The following is a 27,820-nucleotide window of genomic DNA, read 5'->3' as shown; positions in this document are numbered from 1 at the left end:
TTTGCAGCCATAGTCAGTATGAAAAGTTCATTTCCAGTGTAAACAAACACACAAACATTAAACACAGGGTAAGGACTGTAAAACAAATTTGTAAATTGTATCAGTGTGCTTCAGAACAATGAACCGATCACAGCCAACTGTATATTGTACTGAAAATAGAGTACATCACTGTGCTGAACCTTCAAAAGTGAAGACTGTTACCTCTGGAAGCGTTCCTGCTGCTCTCTCTGCTTGCGGATCTCAGGGAATTGCCTTTCATAGTACTCCCGTGTTCGGCTCTCCTTGGCTTTACGTCTAGGGTTGTTTTCCATTCGTTCTACCTTCTTCTCCCACGCTTCCATGAGCTGATCGTAGCGCTGGCAGATCTTCTGTTCCTGTGAAGAAACCACAGAAAAATGCATAACTTTATCAGGCGTAGGTGTCCATCTCTACAATAAGGCTCAAAGAAACTTTTTGCCAGTACTGTAAGGTGGAAGAATCCATATGAAAATTATTTTGGATATTGTGAGGGTGTTGATATTTTCAGTCCTCAAAATTCATCTGCTGCTTCTACATTGGCTTATTAATCTACTGACGGTCCAGATTAAAAGGACACTGAAATCTTATGTTGTGTATTCTCTAAGCTAAATAAAAACTATTTTGACTTCCAAAAAAGATGACTAACAATAGCAACATTTTCTGAAGAACTTTCTTTTAAAGCGAACACAAACAAAGGTAAACACAGACAAGCTGCAGAAACTTGAGAGCAGACCAGTTGAGAGAGTACATGCTGCTCGAGAACTGGCTGTGTTCATTGTGGGTTTGCATCTCATTCACATTGCCTAACTCTGTGTGCTAGCACAGGCAAAGTTTGTTCCAATTCCACTGTTCTGTTTACAAACACTTTTCTAAAACTCACTGCCATTTTGTCACAAAAGCTTACTTTTTGGCACATACGTAAACTTGTAATATTTCCTTATTATATATATATATATATATATATATATATATATATATATATATATATATATATATATATATATATATATATATATTCATTCATTCATTCATTCATTCATTCATAACTGGTCTGCTAGATTATAATTACCAATTTAACACTAATTTTCAAAACAAAATTAACACAATCATAATGAAAATTCACATCAGATTTTCAGAGGTGTAACAGTTAAATGTTTAATGATGATATGGAAAGACTCCTCTATTGGGAGAACAATACAGCCTTGTTTCCACTCTCTGCAGCAAGAGAGAAACAATTCACCTTCCTCTTGGCATGTAGCCATTTGTCATTGTTTGGAGTCCAAAAGGTCTGCCTGACCCACAGGGAACAGTCTGAGAAAGGTGGGACTCACTGAACTATTACAACACAAAAGAAGAATTTTCCGCATGGGGTGTTTCTGAAATATTTAAATCGCTGATCACTCATTATAAGAAATATTGCAGTATTAAATTACTGTACAATATTATCAACAAATAAAGAAAGCCAAGGTGTTTCTCATACTATGAAAACAACATCGCTTTAATGAGCCATGCTAGCCATATGTCTCAAAGGATATTAATGTTGTATTACAGTGTCAACTCAAGTAATGGACAAGGCAGTCCATTACTTAAGTTGACACTGTAATACCTCAACAATTATTGGACAGATTGCCATGATTTTCTACCAACACTCATAGCTCCAATCATAATGACTTCTGTTGTTTCCTCTAGCGCCCCCAGAAGGCTGACAATTGAGACTTTTGTAATTAGTTTTACAGACTTTAATATATTTGTCAAACTAATTACACTGCCATCAGCCTCTGTGTTATTTAGCTCCTGTTATGTTGAACAACAATGTATCTGTTAAACACTAGTATGTTATCATTATCACTGTTAGCATGCTGACATTATTAGCATTTGGGCCAAAGTGTAGCTGTGCACAAGTACAGCCTAACAAAATTGCTAGCATATCTGTATTGTATTGCTAGCAGTTAGTTTCACTGTAATCTACGAGTTCTAGATTTCACACCATAAGAATACGAAATACATACAACCAGTATTACATTTTCACTGAGCTCCAGTATTTACTGTGTACCATATTACTCATATCCACCTACATCTCTTCTAGTCAGAATATGGACTGATCTTGTGTCTTTGTCTGTCTTTTGAGTGCAAACACTCAGGTATGACTTGACTATTAAAGTGACCATGGAAATGGGTGGTGCAGTCCTGGAACTTCCTCAATGCACTCCTTACAACAGGGACACTTACTCTTTGTTTACGCGCGTGGTTCCTCCTCTTGAAAAACAAAATCAGCTTCTTCCTCATGATTTGGTTGCTGAAATAGAACAACAACTGTTCAGTAAATTAAGACATTACTTTGTTCATTAGCAAAATTAATGTGGTATTTACAAAATATTTAACAAAACTGCACGATACAACAATGTAATGTCCCTAGGAACCTATTATTTCAACAGATAGAATCTAGTCAGCACATAGATACAAAAAGTACAGAAATAGCTTTGTAAATCAGAAAATTATTTGGGGCTTGGCCTCGATTTATTTTCCAACACCAGAAGCAAAACATATCATGAATATATTGTTTATTTGCAATGTGGCAGGTACAAAATACTTGGAACTCTTCTCATGATGAAGGCTCTGGGGAGGGAATAGGGAGAGCACTGACCCTGAGAGTGTGACCCATACAGTAGACTCAAACAGAGGTAGCGTCTGTCTTGATAAAATACTGAGCCAGATGCGCCGCTCTCATAATACACAGTGATAAGGATTTTATCCTAGACAGCGTGGCCTTCAGTCCCTTTCAAAACATCTGCTGACACACGTATGTTCTTCCACTTACTATCTCAATCACTCTCCTTGGTGTCAGTAGGGCAACTCAATCAGGTGACTCAGCAGATTAGACAGAATTATCAGTTGGGTTTATCATGCTGAGCTCAGCATCATCTCAGCTCAGCTGAGATGGTATCAGCACTATAACTGTGGTCAGTTTTGCACGTTTCAAAGGCAACAGATGTTGAACAAATTAGTTGGTGGAACAAATGCTGATACTCACGTCTTGATGTTGTCATGGTACACTTTTGTGTCTGAAGGCTGATTATATAAGGGCTTAAAAAAAAAACAACAAAAAAACAAACAAAAAAAAGCAGGTGAAGAACAGGTATTGGATTCAGCTTTGGTATTTGATAAGCAATAATATCTACTTTGCAAATAAGCTAAGTATTACTTTCTAAAAGCTCATGAAAGTGATTAGCATACCAGCTCAACTTTGGGACCAAGACCTTCCAGTATTTTATGGGCCTCTTCTGCTTTTTTCTAGAAAAAGGACAAGAGTTGACAACTTAATTAGAAGGTGTATCAAAAGTTCAGAGAAACAGCAAACTTTGATTAGTATTATATCAAAGTTAGTTTTCATCTCTGGTTACGTTTTATTGTTGCAGCAATTAAATTGATATCTCAGTTTCAGATAGTTAATTATTATATCTGCACTGCCAGGCTGTTCAGTGGGTAATGGAAGCATAGTACAGCACATCTTCACACAAAGATATGTTCTGTAGAAATATTTGAAAAGGTTGCATGTGTGAACATATTTAGAGAACACCCTATAGTCAAGACCAAAAAAAAAAACAAAAAAGAACAGCAACTGTATAAAAATGTTTAGATGCATTTGAAAAGCGAGCAGGTGCATCTGCCTGAAAGGAGGGAAAAAAGATTAGAGAAAAAAATAGACCAAACTGCAGCATAACTAAGAGTGGTTACAATGATTACAGTGAAAACAGTAAGTTTATTCAAAACAAGATACCGAATAACCCTTAACTTTCACATTTCATAAGGCTACATTCACGAACTGAGACAGAAAACCCTGGCAGACTGACTAAATGCTGTGCACAGAGCTGGAGCAGCTTTACACCAATGGCCGACTAGGAGGGATGGCAGGTCTCAGCACTCTCGTACCACAACATTATCTAAACAGACAAGAACTACAGTGACCTCCATTAACATACACACACTCCCCTATTGGTCTGAAGGAATACAGATACACTTGCTGTTTTTTTTTAAATGTGCTCCAGGGATTCAACTGATAATTATTGTGATTATATATTGTTTTGTCTAATCAATAGAGTTCATACCTCAAAAATGTATTTGTTAACCTGAATCCATTAAATGTTTATAAAGAATGTATTATGCAATAGGTAATTATAAATAGCCAATTCATTATTTAGATCTACCATCATTAATGGACTATTTGCAGAAGCTATAATGTATTCTTACCTTCAACAAGTAGACTAACTATTATATCACAACAACAGACTCACATATTATTACTGAAGACTAAGACATTGCTAACTCTTAAATAAAACACTATGTTTCCTAATGCTACTCTACATATCCCATAGATTCACCAGTGGTAGGTTTAAATGTGAAGCAGTAGTAACAAATGGCTCAATTTTGACCACTAACAATCAAAACAGGCTAATATTTAAAAGCACAAACAGACATGTGGGAGTGAAATTAAACTCCAAACCACAGAAATTCAGTTAGAAGCTGACAGGCTTATAAGCACGTGTTCAGCCATCAGTTTTGCACAGGATGGCTCGAATTGAGAGAGGAGACTGTTAGTGGCTAGCTGTGGTCGTCATGGGCAGCTCCTGTTGTGAGGACACAGCAGATGCACATGTGTTCTCCCTAATTTAGGGTTCTAAACCAAACCCAGTGGATAAATAAAACTAACTTTTCCTGCTTCAAGGCAGTACAGGGATGATAGCTAAAAAAATAACTGTATGAGTTTAAAGCATAAATACCACCAAAAAAGAGAACTGAGAACTAATGCTGGTTGTCAGCATGTCTTCGTGTTTGCAGCAAATGACCTACCCTGTTCTCATCGTAGATGATCTGAACTATGCTGCGGTGCTTGTGCTCCACTGGGGGCGGGGTCACTGGCTTTTCTGGCTCCACAGGCTTTGCTGCTTCTTCTTCCAGCTGTTGCTAAGAAACAACACCGACACAGAACATTTGGACCAGTGGCACACAATAAAAAACACAAAATACAGAAAGGAAAAGCATAAGAAAAAACAGTCTGATTTCCTCTCTGCATGACTCAATTAAATTGTTTTTAGTTTAATCTTTACACATTTTCATACAAAACAAATAGTGGAAAATGCAGATGCATCTACACTTGGTTGACCTGATCTTAACTTCTGATATCTCAGATCCATGCAGGCAGCACCAGATTATTTTGTACATGCTTGTTCAAGTACAACATTTTCAAGAGAACTAAAGGTTTCTGCCTCTGAGGCCATGCTGACGCTGAGAGACAAGCTGAAATTGTCAGTATTTGGTAGGTAAATGTTTACAAGTTAAAGGTTATGCAAACCACCAGATTACAGGAACAAGATTAGGATTTCCTGAAATACCTCAAATATACAAATGAACCCTTAAAATCTCCAGAAAAGGAAGACTGGAAAAATAAACAAGGATTCTCTCCTAGACATAGGCCACCTTATATTCTATTTTATATCTAACGGCATGGAAACAAAAAATTATAATAATCCACAGCACGAGAAAAACCATCCACAAACTACATTAGGTTTTTGAGAGCACCTTGTTGGAAAGAGATACAGTAAATGACAGGCACAAGCTTATTAATCAACAGTAAATCTGTAAAAGCATCTTAAAGCCTAGATGAACTGCTAACACAGAACGGATCCTGTTCATATAAACACCAGAGATAGTGAACCCAGAGTCTTCACAATGAGCTCTAGGACTGAAAGAAAACTCTCCAAAATGTTGATTGTGTAATTTTATGGAGACATACATTTGCTACGTTGTCAATTAGGCTGACCCAGACATCTATTCCTTTGTTGCTTCAATTTGATATTTCAGTTGTGACTGTTACATCCCTATGGTCTGTTACGAGTCCCCTATGGCTAACTTTACGTAACTGTCACCTATGTAGGTTTTTTTTCCTTCTTACCAATATTTTATTTTAAATTGTTGCTGGACTGAATTCAACTCATATTGAAAGTGGAACTGATACATTTACACATTTATGTACGTCTCTTCTGAAGCTTAATTGGAAATGCCACAATCAAGTCAGCTCTTTTAAAATGTAATTATAACCCCAAATATAAATCAACTACAGGATATTTATAATCTACTGCTACTATAAAGGTTTATTGTTGCACATCTTAAGGCAGTGGGCCATTTATGTTCCTCTTCATCAATGCTCTTAAATTACTGTCGCTTCCTCAGCTAATGAAATTGTTACTTGTGTCATGCTTTATTATACCGTTTCCACTGAGTATGACACATCTTCAGAGACACAAGGTCTCACTAGATAACCAACCTGCTTTTTCTTTAGTTTGAAAATCTGCTGCTCCACTTTCGCAATCTCTCTGTCCACACGGTCCATACTCTGGATCAGCTCCTCCTTGGATAGTTTGGAAGGAGACGTGTCCTGCTCCTCCCCCATATGTAGTGTAGGTCCTGGGGACGGGGACTCCACTTTGACTGTGAACTGAGACTCCTGGCAAAGCCACATGAAAGGTCATTGGAAAAAAAACAGAACAAAATTTGTAGAAAAATAAATTATTCTGTCCAATAGTCACAGTTATATTATGCAAGAATTAAAAAGCAGCATGTTAGAAAAGGTCCAATGTTTTGGTGGGGATTATGTTTCGACTAGTACATATGAAAAGATGTGCCAACATTATAAATTTTAAATAGAAGTAGTTCTTTCTCATTGCAAAGGAATTGGATGCAAAAGTTCAAGTGCTGTAAACATTCCCCAGCTATAGAAAGCTGTTTTGACTTTAATTAACCAAATAAGATTGTTTCCGTAACGAGAAAAACACTATTGAGACTGAGTTCTTGATTTTCAGTGGCAGGTTAAGAAGAACAAGGCCCACCTTTTTGACCTCCACAGTGGCTCTTAGACTGTCCTGCACTGTATGGGGCATAGGCAGGACAATACTTCCAGCAGTGGGAGGCGTGCGGGTGATGTGGGCCTCCGCAACAGACTCCATGCGAGGGCGTTTAGCATCCAAGGCCTCATGCTCAGGCTGAGTTGTGACAGAGTGAAACTGCTGTTCGTAACCATGGCGTCGCTCTGGAGGTCTGAAGGCAAAAGCAATCGAGAAATCTACAGATCAGAAGGCATCGCGAAAAGTTTTAAAGTTTTTCGAAACTTTCAGGCTTTCTCAGGCTTCAATGTGGTTTGCACTTACTCCTGACAGCAGGATGTTTCTATTCCCTAAGTTTAACCGTAAGTTTAACATCTGCAGTTCCGCAACTAGCCACATGGTGGCATGGGAACTGTAATATTTTAGTATAATAAACATGTCATCAGATGGTAGAAGTGAAGAAGATTTCACACATGTAAAAATTACAGTTTTTGAGTGATAAAGATAAAAACATAAGCCCCTCCTATAGTGCCCCCCCTTGTGGCTAAGCTGCATAAAACTCAAGAAGCGTACATAGTAGTATTCTACAACAAGATGCAAAGTTTGGTTTGTCTTTTCAATTGTAATGTGGAGTTACGGCATTGAAATTCCCAAGACCCCGCCCAAAAATATTCAACAGGAAAATAGTTAAACGGAATTGGGCGGTCTCATTCACAAAAAGTTTCAGAAGCAGCATCCATGGGACACCGAAAAACAACGTCTTCACTTCTACGACTCATGATTCAGGAGTTGCGAGCCAAAACGTGAAAACTTTAATAACTGTTCACATGGTGGCGCTGTAGAGGCACGTTTGTAGTATGTGAAGCAATTCAGCATAGAGCAGCTCTCCACAAAGTTTTACAACTGTAGCATTTATAGTTTATGACAAAATAAATTTTTTTGAGCACTCCCATTACTTTCAGCAATCACACATCTATAAAATACAGACCATGAGATAGAATTTAAAAATGTATACAGACGCACTTATCTGTAAGATATTTAGGCAATAAACCAGATATCGGAGGTGAACAGTTTACCTTTCAGTTCCTGGGTGGAATTCAGACAATAAAGATGGCCTCCTCCGACCTTGTGCATCCTGCATATGAGTCCGATAGTCTGGGACGGTGAAATCCTAAGGGTAAGATATACATGCCACAAACTTCATTAAGCAATATGATCAAAGTGACGCCAGAATGAATAGGTTGTCTCCCACTTAATGCAATAAATATGCATTAGATTTAATCAATACATTTGTCTGCCCCGACTGCTTTGGTTATGCTTCACACATATTAGTTACCTGAAGCATAGTTTTTGACTTTTTGATTTATTTCTTCCAAGTTATGCAACCGTGTGAGTGTTTGGCTGTGGGCACTGTTATAAACTAATGTCTGAGGAGAAAGCTGGTGGCCTGAGGGTTTAAGGCACTAAGGGTTAACCCTAACAAATGACAAATTTCTGAATGAATTGAATCACAATTTCTATCAACAACTGCAGCTCTTAGACACAGAAACAATGTCAGCATTTGGAGGCCTAATTGCTAACTACTAAAACTAAATATTTCAAATGACATTTCACACAGTTATCAGGAAATAAAGATGGAAATGCCAAAGTATCTTAATAATCATAACACGTACAGAAAACCCCAATATGACATCTAAGTTTGCCAGAAAGGTTAAACAAAAATAAATATGAAATAGTACACTGCAATAAGAACCGTCCCAGAAGTGCAACAAAGCTTCATTCCTGTATCAAACATCTCATCAGTCAGTGCATAATGAAATTGCTGGACGGGTGCTGCTGTCTGGCAAACTAAAACACATTTTTTTGAATATAGAGTTTTAATCAGAAAAGTATTGACTAAATATCACATAAATGTTATCAGCACACAGTGGCCTCCAAACAAACCTGAAGAAGCAAAATCAGTTACAGGAAATATTTCCAAACTCTACCGTTGTCCCAGATTTAGGCAAACAATCCAAATGCTAAGAAATGAACCCACTCACAGTTTCCTGTGAAAGTGCATTTCTAAGAAGTAAAACAATCAGCCACTACATTAAATCTATCTCATTAAAAACAGAGTGGATTTATTGTTGTGGCTACTCGGTGTACATGAACCAAAAAAAACATATTCACAACCATCTAATGAAGATGCAACTGAAAATTGTCCTGGAATTAAGCCCTCAATAATTATGACTGAACTAAATCTAACAACCATGACTACAGAAATACAGTTTAATTCATAAATATGAAAACACACCTCCATTGCACAGATAATACAGTCAAAATATGACTGTGTTCTTTGAGGTAAAAATATGACAAGAATTTGCAGATTATGTAAGTAGTGAAAATTATGTTGCAACTGATCTAAAATCATATAAACTCATCTGCAGCTGAGTTTGGGCAACTGAGAGCCACTTGGCTGAAGTCCTGCTTAACATGACTGGTTAGGTGGAATCATGACTTCCGAGTCTCTTTCTGCATGAAGCTGCAAATTGGTCATGAAGAGGTCAATGAAGAATTATTGCCTAATCAGATTAACTGACAACACAGTGCAATCCAAAAGATTTATGTAAATATGACGTATGCAAATATCTCGTATTTACAGTTCAGTGTTGGAATGGCAAGAAAAGTGCTCCTCCAGGCTTTTAATACAGGCCTGTTGTCGTTGTTTGTTTGGTTGGGGGGGGTTGTCCCTTCAATATCTCCTCCATGTTGGGTTAGTTAAGGTCTGGTGATTGACTTGGTCAGTCTTAAACTTTCCACTTTCCCCCACCTCTGAAGACCTTTGTGGAGTTGGCAGGGTCATTTAGATCATTACTGCTGCACAATGAAGTTCCTCTCAATTAGTTTTGATTAATTTCATAGACAAAATATTTCTGCGCTGCTATCATCATGAACTACTGCATTGATAAAGATTCTTGAGACTGTTCCAGATCAACCATGCAGACCTAAGCCATGGCACTACCTCCACTGTGCTTCACAGATAAGTTGTATGGTTTGGATCAAGCAGAGCCTTTGTTCTTCACCACCACTTATTTTCCAATCACTTTGATAGAGGTTAAAGGGGTCGTATAATTTGTGTTCTGATGTTACATATATATTTTTGTAAAGTTGGGTATCCATGTTACTCATGGTCAGAGGCAAAAAGTTTAAGGTGAACGTGTGTTTGCATGCTGGCTGGTAGAGAAGCATTGAGGTTTGCTTTATTTCTCAAGTGTTTTTTTCTAAATACTAAACTGTTTGATGTCTAGCATTGTGAAAAAACATAATTGGCCATTTATGGTGCGTTCTGGACTCCTACACCTACTAAGTACATTGTCCTACCCACCCTTTCAGGTTAGCTGTAACCACTCTGCTCACTGTTAGCACTAGTTGGCTAGTTTTAGTGTTCAAACGAGATCAATACGTGTCTGTGTTATTGTTATTAACTTATAATATAACAGTAGCTACAGTTAGATGCCAGCAACACATTTCAAGCAGTGTTTTCATCTGTTTGTATGCAACTTTTTCACAACCAGCACTGTGCAGCATGATTTTCACTTAGGTTGTTACTGAAGGATAACAAACACGTCTGTTAGGTCAATACAACAATGCAGAAATAAGGTTTTACCTGTTGGTGGCGTGTGCCAGGGAAGGTGTACTGAACAGAATGTGATGGGTATCGGCTCTGCTCACTGCTGAAGCTCCCTTGGCTGGGAGGGTAGCCTGAGCTACTGGACATCCTGCTTCAGTGCTAGCGGGCAGCTACTGCTTCACGGAGTAGAGACTTTAGCTACACCATGTTTGGAGACACAAACCACCTAAATCAAGACAAAGACACACAATAATTCTTTAAGAGAGACCGCAGATGAGGTTATCAGGTGCTGTCTACCAAACACATAATGACATATAGTGCGTCTCAAGGTAGTATGAACTACATAACAGATTAAACAACAAGGCATGCCAAACATTATCTGTAGTCTGTCTATAGAATAATAGTTGAATACTGATCTTGTTTAACCAAGACAGTCTGTACAGTCACTTTACAGAAACATTTCTCTTTGTTTTCATGAAAGCAAACATAACCTAAAGCAATAACCTGCTCATATCATCTCTTGTTGCCAGTGTAAGTAACAGCAATAAGGTCAGAATAAAATCTAAAGTACACTATTTTACCTTGCAGGGGTGTTAATTTAAGTCAAGGCTTTTACAGCAAGAGTGCAAGGGCGACGTTGTAACCACTGGTGCATAAAAAAACAACACTGGACTATGTTGTGCAGCTGCAGCTCTACATAGAAAAACAAAACAGTCTTTCTGTATGTGGAAAAACATAGTCCTGTTATGGGACCCCGATAACTGAAATAACTTAATTTGACTGTTGATGGTTTATTGTTTGTCCCGATTTTGTTCCATTTGTTTTTTAATGATTTTTTTTTTTTTTATTGTATGTGACAGTCCTGTCACATTGATCAGCCCAAATCCGTAAATTGCTGATGAATCACCAAATGTAAATTTGAAAAATACAGGTTTAGTAAGATATTTAACATAAGAGTATCACATTTAAAAGATATGTACTTTCACTCTCTAATCTAAAGTTTATCTTGGTGTAAGCTTAAAATAAATAAATAAAAAAATAGTAGACTTAATCAGTAGTCAGTTTTAGTTAGTAAGTCAGTTTAACACAACATTTTAATGTATTAAATATATTCTTATGTGTAAATGATAAATAGTCAAATTGCAGTCAAATATTATCACATTTGATATGCAAATTATTATAATTTGATCGACAAATATTAGTATCAATCAATGAATCATCCAGTATTTAAAAAAAAGTCTCAGATCTTAATTAAGCTGTGTAGTTGCTGTGAAAAAGTATATGTATTCTTTATGTAACATCTGGGTCCAACCAGTCATGAACTTTACAATCCCATTATTAACTTAAACTATAAAGATTGGCTTGTTAATTTGATGAATACACATTTACTTCAGCTGCTTAATGTCATTCTACCCTTGCAAAAACTTGCATACCAGGTATCACAGTACTTTTCAACTCAAACAGACTTAATAGTTTGCCAGATTATTTATGGGCAACAACAAACACATCATAATGTCTGTGACTCTTTTTGTCACTGTTCATAGGAATTCACTGTGAATTTGTGTTCTACTGACAGATTTTTGTATTTATTCTCAGAGTGAAAGATTTATAGCATGACCACCATGCCAAGACATTATGACACTGATTTCAGGTTTGGTAAAGCTATAACCACTGCCACCATAACATAGTGGGAGGTTGATATTTTATTGTTGGTTTTAACAATATGATCAGTGTTGTATCTAAGTGACTTAACCAACCAAGTGCGGCTAAGGCTGCTGTTAGGTGGTGTTTTTTTTTTTTTTTTTTTTTTTGAATTGATGTAAAAGTGTATTTCAGCTTCACAAACCTCAACAGCAATCAAAATGTATTGCTATATCCCATATCCTCTGCACAAAACCAACTCTTGACTATTGTTATTAATGTAAAAGTATAAACTATACCACAATTTTCAGCAGTACCTTTTGGTTTTAAACCAAACTAATATTAAAAAAAAAACTGTTTAATGCAAATGATCAAATGAGATGCAAAAATGAATGTCTAAACGTGTGGCCCAAAAAACAAAGAAAACTCTTAAAGCCTCACCCAATACTACAATTGTCTCTAAATTTTACAACCATCTGTTACATTTTACTTTTCTGTTTTATTTCCAAACTTAGTTTAATTTACTTTGCTCTTTTGTTGTGTTCTCTATGTATACATAAGAAATTAGAATTCAACTTCAGTGGAAAATATTTCTGAATATGGTAAATCAATAAGACAGAAAACAAAAATTAGCTGCATTTCCGTTTCTAGGATGGACTTACATACATCTTTCAAGTGAGGTTTGTCCTTTTGCTAATCTTATTTGCTCTAACCATGTAAAACACCCGATTTGTTTCTTCTGTGCTCTCAATCAAGGGAAGAAAAACACACTTGGGTTTAAGCCTGTGCCACAGAACCCTGGGTGATAAACAAGATGTAATGTGCATCTTTTTTGTTTAATTTCTCAAAACAACTGAGTATGTAGGATAGCCTGAACATGCCTACCATGTCAATTAGCTGCTGCAGCTAATGTGAGAGTCCTGACTGAATATTAGCATGTATCTCAGTTTTATCCTTGATTTTGTGATACTTAGGAAGGACGTGCATATTTAGATATATTTGTACTGCACTGTTTCATTTGCAGCCTTCTCTCGTCAATTTCATGGACGTTTGTTACTTTAATGGAGCAGAAAAGTTAAATAGGTTAAGAAACACTAATTGTGGGTATCGTTACTCGTAGGTGTTCCCATACTTTTCTTATTTCTATTAAAACAGTTAATTTTGTTTTAATAGTGGCCGAAACCATTTGTAGAGTAGAAGAATGCAGATCTGGGTCATTAAAAAACATTTTGCTTTGGTCATGTTTAACGTTAGCCGTTTCCAGGTCAAGTTCGTCAATTTGATTTCAGGAAACATTTATAGTTGTCGTTCTGGTGATTTTCCGGAAGCCACTGCAAACTTTGAGGCCCAGTGCACAACTTAGTAAAGTTAGTAAAGAATACTGCTGCTGTGCCTTGTTGTTGTTGTCTTTTACACCACACTGACATATAAACGCAATTGGATTTATAGCTTATCTTGGGGGATGGGTCTATTTCCACAACATAGAGCTTTTCCGGAAATGCACTAAAACATGTACAATAATAAACGCCACCTTACATGTAAACGCTACATTACAAGTTCAGTGTGGTAAAACGACGTTTAGGATGCTGCTGTTGTCGCTAGCTAGCTAACTTAGCTTATAATTCACCTTTGAATTCACAACCACGTCGCCATCTTGCAAGGCAGATTTTCAGCGTAGACCGGGGCGCATAAATAGCGTGTTAATTAAACATCTTGCTTTGCTTCATATTTGCAATTTGTACTTACCTCATATTTAGAAAATGTAGCGATAGTAGAGAAAGATATCCCTGGGCAGGAATATATGTCACTTGTGGACTGTAAATCCGCGGGTTCAGGACTGCGGACGACTGGGCAGACTGAAAGCTGCACCGCATTTGTCGGTCGATGTCCTGACAGGGTAAAATAAAATGTCCGTACACGGTTCAGTCTATTGGGTATTTACATATTTGACATATTTTTATGTATAAATACAAATATTATATAGGTATCTACTAAAGTATATGTACTGTTGTTAATTAATTAAAAAAAATATTTACATTTATCAGTTTGGATTTTTAGACACCTGCCAGGATAATGCAGTGTTACGGCTAATTCTTTCCCTCAAAAACAAATATTTCTGGTTTCTAATTTGCATTTTTGAAAAATGCAAATTTCGACTGGTTTAGGTAACGTTCTTGCATATTTTCATATATACCTTATTCTAATATCACAGTAAATGATTATGTATGACATTCGCATATTATTCCAACTAATAGGTTGATTTCAACTGATAACAACCAAGAAAGTAACTGTAACACCAAGTGAGTAAAACACACCAGTATGGGCATAAAAGTTTGCAGCTATTGCTTTATTGGGTTTAACAATAATAGTTTTCTTTAGATACTTTTTAACAGTGGTAATGTTAGATATAGCAGACAGACTGCATATTTGTTTTCTTGCACCCAGAACTCTTTGTAAGGTACACATTTGTTTCTACACGGACTATTTTTGATAACGGTCAAAATAATGACTATTTGCCTGATTTTCATTCTAGTTTTATCCTATCTGGTTTGGATAAAATGGATTTACTATCGACATCGGCGAACGTTGGCAAAGTCGATAAAACATGCAATGAACGTTTTATCAAGCAGAGAAACAAACTGCTCTAAAATCATAGCCTTGATTGTAACTGCGCATCCGGACGATGAATGTATGTTCTTCGCACCAACGATTATACGACTCTGTGAAGAGAAAGCCAGCGTTCATTTGTTGTGTTTATCACAAGGTACGATGGCAGCGCGCTAGACTCTTTGTCCAAGTAACATTAATATCTCAATGTAAAGTTAAGGCAAGAATTATTGATCGTGTAGCTTACTGCTTGCTAGCGTTAGCTAGTTGTAATTACATGAATTACTTCTGGGTTAGCACAAAGTACCCAAACATAAAACAAAATTGCCTGTTAAAGAAAGAGAAAGAGCACTTGTCCCAACACAGTGATGTGGCTTTACCAATATTTGAAAAATCTAGCATACATATAGTACAAATGTTACAGTGTGAAATAAATCTTCTGTTCTACTCTTGTATTAACTTGGAATAATCCATATCTAAACAGATATGGCAGAAAACCTCTTCTATATAAAATAATATTAAATCGTTTGATGCTATTTTGGTTCTGATTTTTGTAGCGGGTTGCACTAGTCATTATCGTAGCACTCGTAAAACAAGCTGAGTTTAGAAAGATAATATTTCATTATTACTATTTATAAGGCCAAGAATAGTTTAACTGTTGCTAGAATATGAAAAACAAAGAATGAAAGGCAAAGTTGCATAATCGAAATCTAAAAAGCATTATGTTGTTTTGGAAGGTTTTCAACAAACGAATGTCAAAGTTCGTCTTAGAAACAATAATAATTTGGACTTATTAGTTGTTGTTTTTTTACTATGAAACAACTACAATATAGTCACTTTTGTCCTATAATGTTATACAGGAAACTACTACAATCAAGGGGCTCAACGTAAACAAGAACTTCTTAACAGCTGTGCCGTGTTGGGGATCCCAGCCTCCAGAATCACCATATTAGACCATAAGTGAGTAGTCTCTGGCACCAAATACACAACATACACATTACAACATTTCAGCCAATGTTGAAATTACCAAATTTTGGATTTTTGCATTTTCAGATTTGTGTTTTGAACATGTGTACACAGTGGTTTAATTCTATGGCAATTCTTAAAAAAAAAGAACAAAGCATGTCTGCTTGCTGGAACAGATCAGTATCCTCCCCTCCACCCAGTGCCTATGAGAATCAATGAAGAGTTGACCACAAATGACACCCATTCATTCTAACTACAGCAGAGCTGATCGAGGCTGTTCTGATGTAACATCTCTGTGTGTCAGGGGAAACAAATGAGCAGGCCTCAGACACACTGGTGGGCTTCATTGTCCCCATACGACACAGAGCCCCCTGAAACGCTTAGAAAATTCCAAACTGACACCATCCATCTGTCTGGTTAGTGGAACTGTCATATTTGAATTTAGTGGTAATGATAGCTTACTGAGCTAAATGTAAGCAGTGAACCTGTTTTAGCATCCATGACGATTAGTTTTTAATTGCTAATTAATAAAAAAAGACATTGTTTCTCTAATAAATTACACAATTATTCTGGTCCTATCCAAATACGGCGCCTCATTTATTAGTAACCGTTAAACAAGGTCCTTCACATTGTGAGAAAACAAATCTCTGACTTGCATGGTAATTTTTGTTTCAGCACACTTTTATTTATTTGTATTTCTTGTATTAGAGACTTTTTGATCGTATCTGCTTAATAGATGTTTAAAATGAAGGGAGTGCCACCTTGAAGTGGTAGGATGGTAGTTGCACATCACAACTTTTTCTGCACAAACGTCACAGTTTGAAGAAAGATTCTGGCTATTATTTTGCATTTCTTTTTCCTTTTCGCAGCAAATGAATAAAGTTTGACTTAACTGATAACATATTTGTATTTCATGGAATGCCATAAATTGTGTATAAGAACAGCTTTAATTCCTTCAGCGTGGCTGTACAGTGATTTCTGCCAAGTTAAAACAGACTTGACATAAAACCATTGTCATCACACATTCAAGGCAGGGAGCAAAAGTTGGAGTCAGAACTTCAAATTGTAGTGTTGCCCAAATTCTTGTGGAACTCTTCTGTTTTCCTCTATATTTTGTTTTGTTATTGATGCAGCTGAAAGACTTTCAGTCCCCTGGCTCTGGCTATTGGCAAGGTCCAGCTACAGGGAAAGTAGAGGTAAAATGGGATGTTAAAATATGGGGAGGGGTTGTTCCTTTGGATCAACCCTTCAGATTTCCTTGAAAATGTTTGGAGTTTCTTAGAAACTTGGGGCTGCCTACATGTGAGTCTCTACATGTTGACTCACCAGAGAGCTGTATGAACTCTGACACTAACCTGGAACTGACAGTAATAAGCTGGCAAATAGCCCAGGTTTTTTGCCCCAGAGAACATTGTTTGTGTGTGTGTGTGTGTGTGTGTGTGTGTGTGTGTGTGTGTGTGTGTGTGTGTGTGTGTGTTAAACACACAAGCACAGACTTCGCAGTTTGATCATATTGTGCAAACGGAATATAGCTGAACTTGGATCTTAGTGCTGTCTGCACTTCTGCTGAACTGGAGTGTAGCCCATTTCCCTTTCTGTGTATTCTGTTGTTTGCCCAAAACACACACCTAATCAGCACTTTGGGAGCCTCTCTCACTCACAACCAAGTTCTCTCTCTCCCTCTCTGCTCTTTCCCTCTGTTCCACCCCTCCTGCTCTTGTCCATGTCTGCTGGAGCCAACTGCCAAGGACTGTGGGATACATTTTGGCAACGCTCTGAGCACTGCTAATGTAGGTCATTCCAAACTGTTTTTCTCTTTGTGTGTTTGTACATGGCTAGCCACGCTTTGGCTTTGCTCTTCTCTTCCCAAATACGTGCAGATGTACATCCTTGACTTGACCTCTCCCTGTGCTTTTTTCTGTTACTGGTCACTTTATTGTGCACAAAGAAAGAAAAGGCTGCAGTGCAACTGTTGATGGTCAGACAGTTTTATTATAGTTATAGCTAAAAAGCACGACACAAAAAAGTAGGATTATAATTATTTAAATGTCATCTGCTCTTTGATGCATTTTATGCGTCCTATCTATTTTGGCATTTACACACAGTTACTTAACCTGACTGACCTGACAAATCCAATATTATACAACAGCCCTGTAATAAACTCCAACTGTGGGAGGGTTATAGTCCTCAGTTTTTGTTTACGAGCGGTGACGATTTTAACTTAACAATAATTTTGATGATGTTTTTAATATGTTGTCTACCTGGGATGTGGTCAAAAATGGAGACTGTAGAAAATATACTGAACACCATATTCACACATCTGTGCGTTTTCCATGTTCTCCTCATGCCCATGTGGGTTTTCTCCAGGTACTCCAGCTTCCTCCAACAGTTCAAAGACATGCAGTTAGGTTAATTAGTAACTCTAAATTGCCCATGTGAATGGTTATCTGTCTCTGTGTCAGCCCTCTGATAGACTGGTGGTGACCTGGATAAGACGGATGGATGGAACTACGGAGAGTAAATCACCGTTTGTTTGGTTTTCCTGCAGACTCATTCAGATTTTCGATGGATAATGTGTTGCGCAATAATGACTGGAAGTACAGAAAGTGAATCTCAGATAGAGCAGTTGCAGTAATGATCTACAGGCAAACATTTCAGTGAAATCATCAAGCACTCTGGCTATAAAAATGACTACCTTAATTAAGAATGGTGATTTTCATGTAATGCAAAGGACAAAATCTAGAGCTGTCCTTAGAGTTTGGTGTGCTTATAATATTTGCCTTGAATATGAACAAGGGTCATGGGCTGCCCCTTCAGAGTCAGTAAACACACGCTGTCTTCTAGGTTTGGCTGGAGTTCATATATATTTGTCATTACAGTTTTGCAAAAAAATCCATTATAATAAGTGAATCAGTTTTATAATGAGACCTCAAATTCTGCCTTATGACAGTTTGATGTAGCACCAACCCTGGATTCATATAAGAGCATCGAATTGTCTCAGTATAAGAATAATTTGGCGTTGTTTCCACAAAAGTGGAGGGACATCAAGATATTGTCAAACGTGGGAAAGTGTAGAAGAAATGATAAACTAAATATAGGATTCTGCATTCTACATAATAGCTACAACGGGCAATGTTTTCAAGCTGAGGTCTCAACTTCACAACAAAACTCTAGCACATGGTGTAGGTTATGTTTCAAGGTGACGGATCTAGGTGAAACTTGCTCACTCGTGACTATAGCCAACTTCTCCAAAATGACAAGAATAACACGCGGATTCTGTGTTAAAATAGGATTTTCCATTTAATGCTCACTGAATAGGACAGCTGTGTTGACAGTATCTGGGGCCCTGGTGCATGTTGGGGCCTTTGTGATCAAGCTCAATCTGAGCACGCTCTACTGCCTCTCCACTTACAGTGGCCTCTATCTGCTCCCTGGACTCGATTATAGCTGCTCAGTGCACAAATCAAACCATTCCCCTTCTTCATTACATTATTCATCAGACTGAAGTAAAGCCTTTCACTCACCCATCACATCTGTTTGTAGCTGTAATGATTTGGCTCTGTTGATTATAAACATACTTCAGATTTTTCTAAACTCTGAAGTAAATGACAAACTTGAAGCCGTTGTGTTTTTTTTTTTTTTTTTAATTGAATTAGTATAATTCTCTGTATGGATGTAAACAACAGAGTTTAATACAAGTTTTTGGAAATAAAAGCTATAACCGTTGCAGTAGCACCCGACGCACACACAAGGTTTAAATATATGTTGATCAGTAGTAAAAAATATCCCTTGCTGATTTAAAAGCACATGGCAGGGTGCCGTACATTGTGGAGAGATGTTGTAGCCCTGCCACCGACCTCTGACTGTGCTTTTATCCTAGATGCATTTGTCACTACCACACACTGGCCTCTGCGTAGTAAAACAGTTGCTTTTCCCTTTTACTGAATCCCACAGGCAGCAACAAACTATTTTGTTAGATGACTCTTTCAAAACAACACTAACAGCCTTAGTTACTTTTGTGACAATTTATTACCTGAGCATGAACATTGGCAAACCTGCAGCAAAAAACGTCTGTAAATCATTGCGAAACGACACGTGTCAATTGGAGTTGTAGCTATAGTTGAAGCGGGTCCATTACACAGGGATATTGTGGGAGTACTGCAGGCATGTAGTGGCATCTTAGTCCCAGCAGGACATGTAATGTGACTGTGTGGACAGAAGTCTGGCAGTTCTACAGACTTATGGTCCATATGACCAGACTACACACACACACACACACACACACACACATACAGAATACCCTTACTGGGCCAAAGTTCAATAACTGCATACAGATGCCTGTAAGCAATTAGACGTCGACATTGCAAAGCTGCAGAAGGGAGCTGGGGAGGTTACTTTAGGACATTATGTGCTTTTACTATGATGAAGCTGACACTCCAGCCTGCATCCTGGTTGAGAAAGGTCGGGCGTCTTACATCTTTTGTTCATTTTTCCTTCTCCCTCTCTTCCTTTTAGGCTTGTGCTCAGCTACAGTTGTCAAGCTGTAAGGCGTAATGTCTAAAATAATAAACGAATAAATTCAACACAGATAGGCTGCGGTATACCCAAGCTGGGAACTCAGCGTGATGTTATGATACTTTCATTCAAGAACTTTGGCCAAATCCTCACAAAATCCTCTGCTTGTATTTATTAGCTCTGTGTCTAAAGCAGACAGAAACTATGACATTAGACTTGAGTTTTATTAATTTAGTCAGCATTCAAAAGTGATAAGATTCTATTTCACAGTATCGTCTCTTTCCAAAACAAAACAAAACAAAAAAAACACACTCACACACAACCTTTATGATATCTAGGTCACTGGTATCAAAGTGTCACAGCAGTGCATTCACTTGATGACAGACAGTTTTAAACTATCTCTGAACCCCCAACTAGCCCATGCCACAACACCCTCCTCCCTGTGACATAGCTGACCCCCCACCCCTCACACCAAAGCCTTAGCCTCACAGTGCTGGCAGCCAATGGATTTGTGGCCTAATTCATCACTTCCCTCTTCTAGCTCAACTGTCCCGGCTCATTGTTGGCAACAAAGGGGAGGGGAACAGCCCCTGACACACCCCCACTTTATGCACAGATAGACATACGAGCACTGTCAACCCTGCTGCCCCAAGAGTAGCAGCAACAAAACATCACTGATCTTTCCCCCTTTCTCATCAAACCAGTGCCCCCACAGCTTAGTACATCAAACTACTGCGCAGTCCTGTTGGTGAAGTTTCCCATCAGCATAAAGCAGAGAAATGCTCTTATTTCTGATAATAAATGAGCCTCTTTATGTCCTGTAGACTGAGAGCTTGGGCTGGCTTGGGCATGTTATGTCTGATGTATTCGCTGCATAATTTCTAGGTTGAAGTTTCACATGATAGGATGCTAACACAACATAATATTTTCAAATGATGGGCTAAGACTTTGGATCAAATAAAAAGATGACAACTAAAGTATGGAACAATCCATCTGTACCTTTCAATTGCCTTTTAAATATTCTGTTTTTGCAGGACAGAACAAAAAAAGGTTCAATGCATAGATCAACCGGTGCTGTGCAGAACGCTGCAGACTCTCAGTTACATTGTAATGTGTAAAATTATGCTGCGAACAAGATGCAGTCTCGCATCTCGATAAAGCAGTGTTGTAATAATAACTGCGTAGGTAACTATTGTCCCTTTCTTTGCTCTCCAGAAAACTTCCAGACGATCCCAGAGCAGAATGGAGCATCTCTTTGGTCTCCACTGTAATTGTGAAGCACGTAAGAGCCCACTCCATCAACATGGTATGCCTTTCAAAGCAGTGGCTTTTTTGTCATTTCCTGTTTGCTGTGACTACACAATTTCCTTGTCAGTCTGTGTTACAAATTCATGTATCACATTGTATTGTTATGTTTTTTACCATATGTTTTGGCACCGCAGCTTCCTAGCTCATTATCCCAGTACCGCTGCGGTCTATGTAATGATCTCGTCAGCCACCGTCTCTTTTCGTCCAGCACACCCACTGTATTTTGAGCCTCCCTCAAAGACGGCTGGAAGCAGGGAGGGCCCGCTGCTACAGCAAAAAAGTTTGGATCCAGTTTCCGTGTTTGTACAGAGATTCTTATCAGGCCCGGTGCAGTTCTGCACTATTAGCTAATGGGAATGTGGCAAATTTAGAATAAAAGAAAATTTCATGCGGGCTTTTTCTACAAGAGTAAAAATAGTCAAATGCTCAAAGAAACAAAGCAACAGCAGCAATGGCAAAAAGAAAAAAACTTTAACTTTATGGTAAATGATTGAAAGGTACAACTGGGTTCTTCTTTCCTTTAGTTGCTCCCTTTTTATTATCAGTGATGACAAAGAAAAAACACTGTCTGCTCCTATCATGTCAAGCTCAGCAGCAAAAAAAAGAAAAGGTCAAACTTAACATGAGTGAAAGGTGGTAAAACTGGTATAACACCGTGCTATTCTTTTACTTTTCCATGTACGATTCACCGATACCTTTACCTATAATAAGTGTTGGAATCTTAACCTCGATTGTAAAGACACAGTCATTGTAGAATACGCCTGAACATAGCAAATGCCAAATCTTTAGTCAGGCACTTTTTTTCTTTCCCTTTGACCTGATTCTTTTTTTTTTTCACTTGCTTCCTCTTGTGTGCAAGCATGCACACAGAAAAAAAAGCTTTTTAAATACCAGTTGTCAGCTGCCAAGCAGCTCCACTGTCAGACACAGAGACCCTTCCACTAACTCAAGAAAAATCTCTCCCTCTGTTTTTTGCCTTGCTTTATTTAAATTCACTTTTAGATACCACCATTCTGGCTTTTCACCCACACTGAGATATTTTGTTGTTTCAGGTGCTGACCTTTGATGGAAGAGGAGTGAGCGGCCATGCTAATCATGTAGCCATCCATAAAGCTGTCAGGTACAGAGTGAATTTTGAGGCTTTGCCATCACAAAAGGATATATATCTTTATAAATCCCTCGACTTGAAGATGCCAACCTCCGGGGTTTTATGTAGCTTAGATGTGCACCCTGAAACCAGTCCTCCTTTGCAATCATAAAACACTGTCCAAGAAAATGCAGAGCATTTATACCCACATCAACATCCATCTCTCCAAATGATTCCCCACAAAGCCATGCACACACACACACACACACACTCACACACACACACACACCATGTTTTTCAGAATTGGTCTGTTACATAGCTGAGAGGTCATCCAAACAGAGTCCTCAGAGGCACTCGGCTCTGCTCCCAGAGAGCTGCAGTAAATCCTGTCCCTGAAGTGGTGAGGTGGGAGGGCAGCTCTGGTTTGGAGAGGCCAACCAAGCAAGTTGCATCAGACTGCTGGTTAAAAAAAAAAAAATTGTTTTGCACTGTGAAGTGTACTTCGCTGTCCTGATGCTACACTGCTTTACCTCACCGAGCCTGCATGGCTCTCTGAGTCCGTTGATAAGATGTGAGCTCTCCAAATCACATCTCATGATTCCTATTAGGCTGGAACCCAGAGGGGCTTTGTGAGTTTCACTGTGCTCTAAATCTCAATAGTTTGCTCTTGGGTTTTCAATATGGAAGACTGTGATCCCAACAAGACTTGAAGGTAGAAAGAGTAATTTAAAAAGGATAATGATGTTGTTACTACGGTGAAGAGAAGCCTCCATTATTCAGTACAACATGACCCAAAAACACACATAATGGATATGTAGCAGTGGTTGAGCTGCAGCGCCTCGTGGCCTTTCTGAGGGTTTACAGTCCCTGGCTTCTTACGCATTGTTGTTGTAACTACAGTAACCAAAACTCTAATCTCAAATACATATTGAGCTCAAGTGTATGACACCGTGGTCATTTCTGCACAAGTCTGTTAGTGGGACAACACTGTTATCATCCTTAGTACAGACTCGGTAGGTAACACTGTTTTGTTTTTTGTCTTTTCCTCTCTCCACCCACAGCCACCTCGCTTCTACTGGACAAGTACCAGGTAGGTTTGACACAACGAAAACATGAAAGAGTTTTATAGTCCTAAACGTTGTAACCAAAGCATTGCTACTTTGATTTATTTGACACTCTTATATTAGTTTCCACTTTAAATCATGCGTGAAGCAGGAGGGCAGGGACATTGACATTGTTGAGTTTGAGTAACACTTTAAATTGAGGTCATTAAGGTCATTTCAAAACAGAAATGACTTCCTCTCAAGCGTAGCACCGCCTCCTCAGTCTGCATTTTTCACATTGGGAACTCTGGAAAGTACTGTAAACACTGACTCAGACTGTGTATTTTGTTAATGTACAGCGCCCTCTACTGTTGAACGTTTTCAGGAGCCTGTTGTCTTCTGTACATGTTGGTCTGTTGGTGGCAGCATGAGGCCCCTGTATGTTTGAAACACCAGTTCAAATACAAAGGTTTTAAGTGTGAACCCCTCAAAACATGTATGACATATGTCCGTATGCCATCCTAAATGAAAGATAGTTTCGAGTTGATGCTTGCAGATGTTAAAATCTGCCTTTATTTTTAGATTCGCTTCTTTCTGAAAGGTCTCACGTTGATGCTCGTGGGGAATTTCTTAAACAGAATGTGAAAAGAAAAGTGGGACAGTGAGGAGGAGACATGTTACAGCAGGCTGTCTGCTTTGCTAGTTTGGTAAGCATTAAACCCCGACGGACAGCGTGATAAGAAACAAGCATTACAGGCCCGTGTAGTTAGTCATATGAGATGTGCACAGTTGCACGAGGCTGTCGAATGGCACGATCGTGTCAGTTATGAGGTCAAAGCAAACACACACTTGATTTAGGACAGGATGACTTCAGTCTGCTGCCTTACTTTATTTAGCCTCCAGTGCCTGTGATAAGTCTTAAAAAGCTAGTGTGCCATTAATCATGCTCATTGGTCGTTTTTACCTCCACCTGCTTGTCTTACTGCAGCCTGTCGGGGAGAAGGGAGACTATTAGGCCCAACGTGATTTCAGTAAGCTGCTTGGCCTGACTGTACAAGACTTGGTGCTAATTACCAACAGCTTGGAGGTTCTTGTGCCCCACAAACTCATGAAAAGTCTGTGCTTTGTGATATGATCTCATGTTTTTGTAATGGGATATCCAGTTTTTCAATGATCGCTTGACACATAAGTCTTTAGCTACAACCATACAATTGTACCAGTCATCTTTGAACCTAAAGCTGGAAATGCAAAGGATGAACAGCTTGTGTGTGCCGTCTGTTCATTGGCCTTTTTAACCGCCTGTGGCTAACTGGCTCTCTGTCTGTTCTCGCAGACTGCTCTTTGCTCTCCCTGAAGACCGTCGGCCTCTTCAGGAAGTACTTCTCCTTCCTGGAGCTTCCCTTCAGCTGGCTGCTGCCATCACGTCTCTGCTGCATTATAGGTTCACAGGGCTACAGGCAAGCCAAAGTAAGCTTCGTTTGTAAGCTATGCCAAGACATGTCGCCTTCGACTATTGGAGAGCACATTTGCTTTTAGCAAGAAGATCACATAGAGTAGCTTCAGAAAACATGGACTTATTGAACAGGGGCTAAAATTGCAGTTTTGTCAGATATGACCGAATAATTAATAGTCACACACTGATTAAACAAATTCAGTTTAGTCAATTAGTTAAAATTTAGTCAATTTTAAAGAATTTCCCCATCGTGGGATAAATAAAGTCTATCTTATCTTATCTTATCTTTAAATAAATAGCATACAGTGTAGTGTGCAAAAGGTGAAAGAGTTTAAATGCTTCCTGAAGCCACTTTAAATGCTGGAAAAGCAAGTGGAGACATAAAGCTATTGAAGAGAGATGTAAAGTAGAAGGGAGTGAATTTAAATGTTGTTTCATTACACTAATATTACATAAAGAAATAAATACATTGACTTTAAGGATCAAATGCTGGACACTTAAATCACATCTCACCTTGTTATAGGTTATATAATGTCTCTTTTGTTCACATCAGGCTGCCATGCTTTGTCATCGCACTCAACTCCTGTGGTTTCGTTACCTCTACATCATCTTCTCACGGTATATGTTCATAAATACTTTTCAAATGATTCCACAAGGACCAAAGAATCTGAAGATCTATTAAAGATGTGTCTTGTCCTGATACACTGATCATTATACAGAGACAGTGATAGGATAGAATTTACTAGCTAATCAAGGTTTATTCAAAATTTTATTGGTTAAAGTAGCCTAAATCATTTTTTCCTAAGCTCTTTTCATGAATAAAGCTGACAGTAATTTAACATCTTATGCGTTCTTATTGTATACATGTCTTTATTGTTTTCAGTCAGTACACTGTACAAAACAACACTGGGATTTGGGGCAGCTGGGGACTGCTGCTTGTGTTTCTTTTTCGTTTTGCAATTTTAAAAGATGTTTCTGAATAAAATGTTTGATTGTTACATCACGGTGTAGTTACTGTGTTCCTCTCTGCTGTATGTTTCCTGCACTTTTTGACATGTCCCTGATGCTCTTGTGAGCTTGCATGCTTTCTTCCCACTTCTCCCCGCAAAACGTTTCCACTGAGACACTACGCACGGTGCCTGGATCCAGACAGTGTGGAGCAACGCCTGCAGAGCAAGCAACAGCGAGAAAATACTTAATTGATTGATTATTAATTGATATTAATTGATTAGTACTGATTAGTGACATCTTGCTTTTACATGGTCTGTTTCATTCAACTCCCTTTGTGAACATAATACTTCTTTTTCGTGATACTGTGATGACATGACAGACCGCGCAGACAGGATTGGTTTGGAGTAAATGTACAGCACGATGATGACTTCAGTTTACAACACGTGAAAATGTGCGACTGACTCGTGTCTGCAGTTTGGAGTTCATACCATATCCATCGGGGTTGGAGCGTGGCGTGTAGAAACTTTGAACTCCACAGGTTTTACAAAAGGTGTGTTTAGCAGCGTGAGTGTTAAATGTGTATGTGGTTAGACTATCCAAACCCTGGGAAGAAAAAAAAAGATTACTCACTTAATATACTCTTAGAATTTATATATACATATATAGTAAAATATGCAGCATCAGTTTCCTACCTGTAAAAGTGTGAATTTATTCTTTGGAACAATGAAATGATGGTTTTGTTTCTTTGTGCAAATGCTACAGCTAGAGAAACAAAGATAATTCAGTCCATGTTAATTAAAATATATATCCGTTTATATTCATTTCTTTACATTTTTTAGGGATCCATTAACCCTATCTTGAAAATGTAGCTTTCGTGCTAGAATCAATTACGATTTTGACAGAAATCCCCCTTGTGGATTTTAGATTTAAATAAATTGTGTTTGGTTTCTTTGTATTCACATGATTATTAAACCATATCATTTCCATACTTGCAATGAAAAACATGGAGGTCTGGGGAACTCCAGACTTCAAATCTGACAGCTCCACAGTGGCAGCCACCTGTATGTTTGACAAGCTCCATCCTGTACGTATGAAGACAGTAACAAACCTTCAAATTAAATAAATAGGATCATGTATATATGACTACGCTGAAATTGTCAGCCTATGGCTTCAATCGCTTTGATGTGAGCAAGTAAAAGAACAGGAATGTATTTACCCAACTGGTTCTGGTGAAACCGATGTGAAGTGTTCCTTGTGAAACTTGCTTACGTGGAACAGGACGCCCCACCCAAAACCCCCTGCTGAAGAAAACACAATGAACCAAATCAAAGTCCGTCACTGACAAAAGTCACATTTACATGAAAAGCCTTCTGCCCAGTTCACTCCTTAGTCCTTACACAGCTATTGATTGTAGGCTGTGAGTAATGCAATTAAAATGTGTGTACCTCTAAGAAGAACAGCTAGTGTAAGGCTTGTTGTTCAGAGCCATAGACACTTTTATTTCATGTGATAATAGCCTTCGCAGTACTTGGTTGGCCTATTTCCTGGAACACTCTGGGAGAGTCAATAATAATTCTAAGCACGGGGCTGGGCAAAGTACAGCAGACTTGCACAAACACATTCCTCGGAGACTGAACTAGTTCAGCCAGACGCCCAAATTTCTCTCTCTCTTATGTTGGAAAATTCTGGCTTGGTGCATCATGGGTCGGGTGTCATATGACAGGGTGCTGCAGGGGTGGG

The 27,820-nt window shown here is 38.3% G+C and overlaps 2 protein-coding genes across 2 annotated transcripts in view; one reads left to right on the top strand and one right to left on the bottom strand.

Moving 5' to 3' along the window:
- Positions 1-14,021, bottom strand: part of LOC113170362 (nuclear receptor corepressor 1-like) — a 31,684-nt gene extending 17,663 nt beyond the window's left edge. Inside the window, 10 exon segments of the mRNA XM_026372435.1 lie at positions 202-374; positions 2,248-2,314; positions 3,050-3,102; positions 3,253-3,309; positions 4,867-4,980; positions 6,341-6,520; positions 6,903-7,110; positions 7,973-8,067; positions 10,546-10,735; positions 13,897-14,021. Of these exon segments, the coding sequence (XP_026228220.1) occupies positions 202-374; positions 2,248-2,314; positions 3,050-3,102; positions 3,253-3,309; positions 4,867-4,980; positions 6,341-6,520; positions 6,903-7,110; positions 7,973-8,067; positions 10,546-10,656 (1,058 nt within the window). The 5' untranslated portion in view covers positions 10,657-10,735; positions 13,897-14,021.
- A 612-nt stretch (positions 14,022-14,633) lies between these two features.
- LOC113171168 (N-acetylglucosaminyl-phosphatidylinositol de-N-acetylase-like) lies at positions 14,634-26,127 on the top strand. The gene is made up of 7 exons (XM_026373554.1): positions 14,634-14,914; positions 15,618-15,717; positions 21,454-21,544; positions 22,599-22,666; positions 23,695-23,723; positions 25,010-25,143; positions 25,683-26,127. Exons 1-7 carry the CDS (start codon positions 14,656-14,658, stop codon positions 25,809-25,811), a joined length of 810 nt encoding a protein of 269 aa, XP_026229339.1. The 5' UTR covers positions 14,634-14,655; the 3' UTR covers positions 25,812-26,127.
- The last annotated feature ends 1,693 nt before the right edge of the window (positions 26,128-27,820 follow it).

The sequence above is a fragment of the Anabas testudineus genome, chromosome 14 (assembly GCF_900324465.2).
Source record: "Anabas testudineus chromosome 14, fAnaTes1.2, whole genome shotgun sequence".
Taxonomy (NCBI): Eukaryota; Metazoa; Chordata; class Actinopteri; order Anabantiformes; family Anabantidae; genus Anabas; species Anabas testudineus.
Note: the sequence above shows the minus strand (reverse complement) of the source record. Positions and strands in the feature narration are given on the sequence as shown.

Excerpts from the sequence above, each read along its gene's own strand:
- LOC113171168 (XM_026373554.1), top strand. The coding sequence starts at position 14,656 with ATGACTATTTGCCTGATTTTCATTCTAGTTTTATCCTATCTGGTTTGG. Across the intron at positions 22,667-23,694 it reads GCCATCCATAAAGCTGTCAG|CCACCTCGCTTCTACTGGAC; the intron begins GTACAGAGTGAA and ends CTCCACCCACAG. Across the intron at positions 23,724-25,009 it reads TTCTACTGGACAAGTACCAG|ACTGCTCTTTGCTCTCCCTG; the intron begins GTAGGTTTGACA and ends CTGTTCTCGCAG.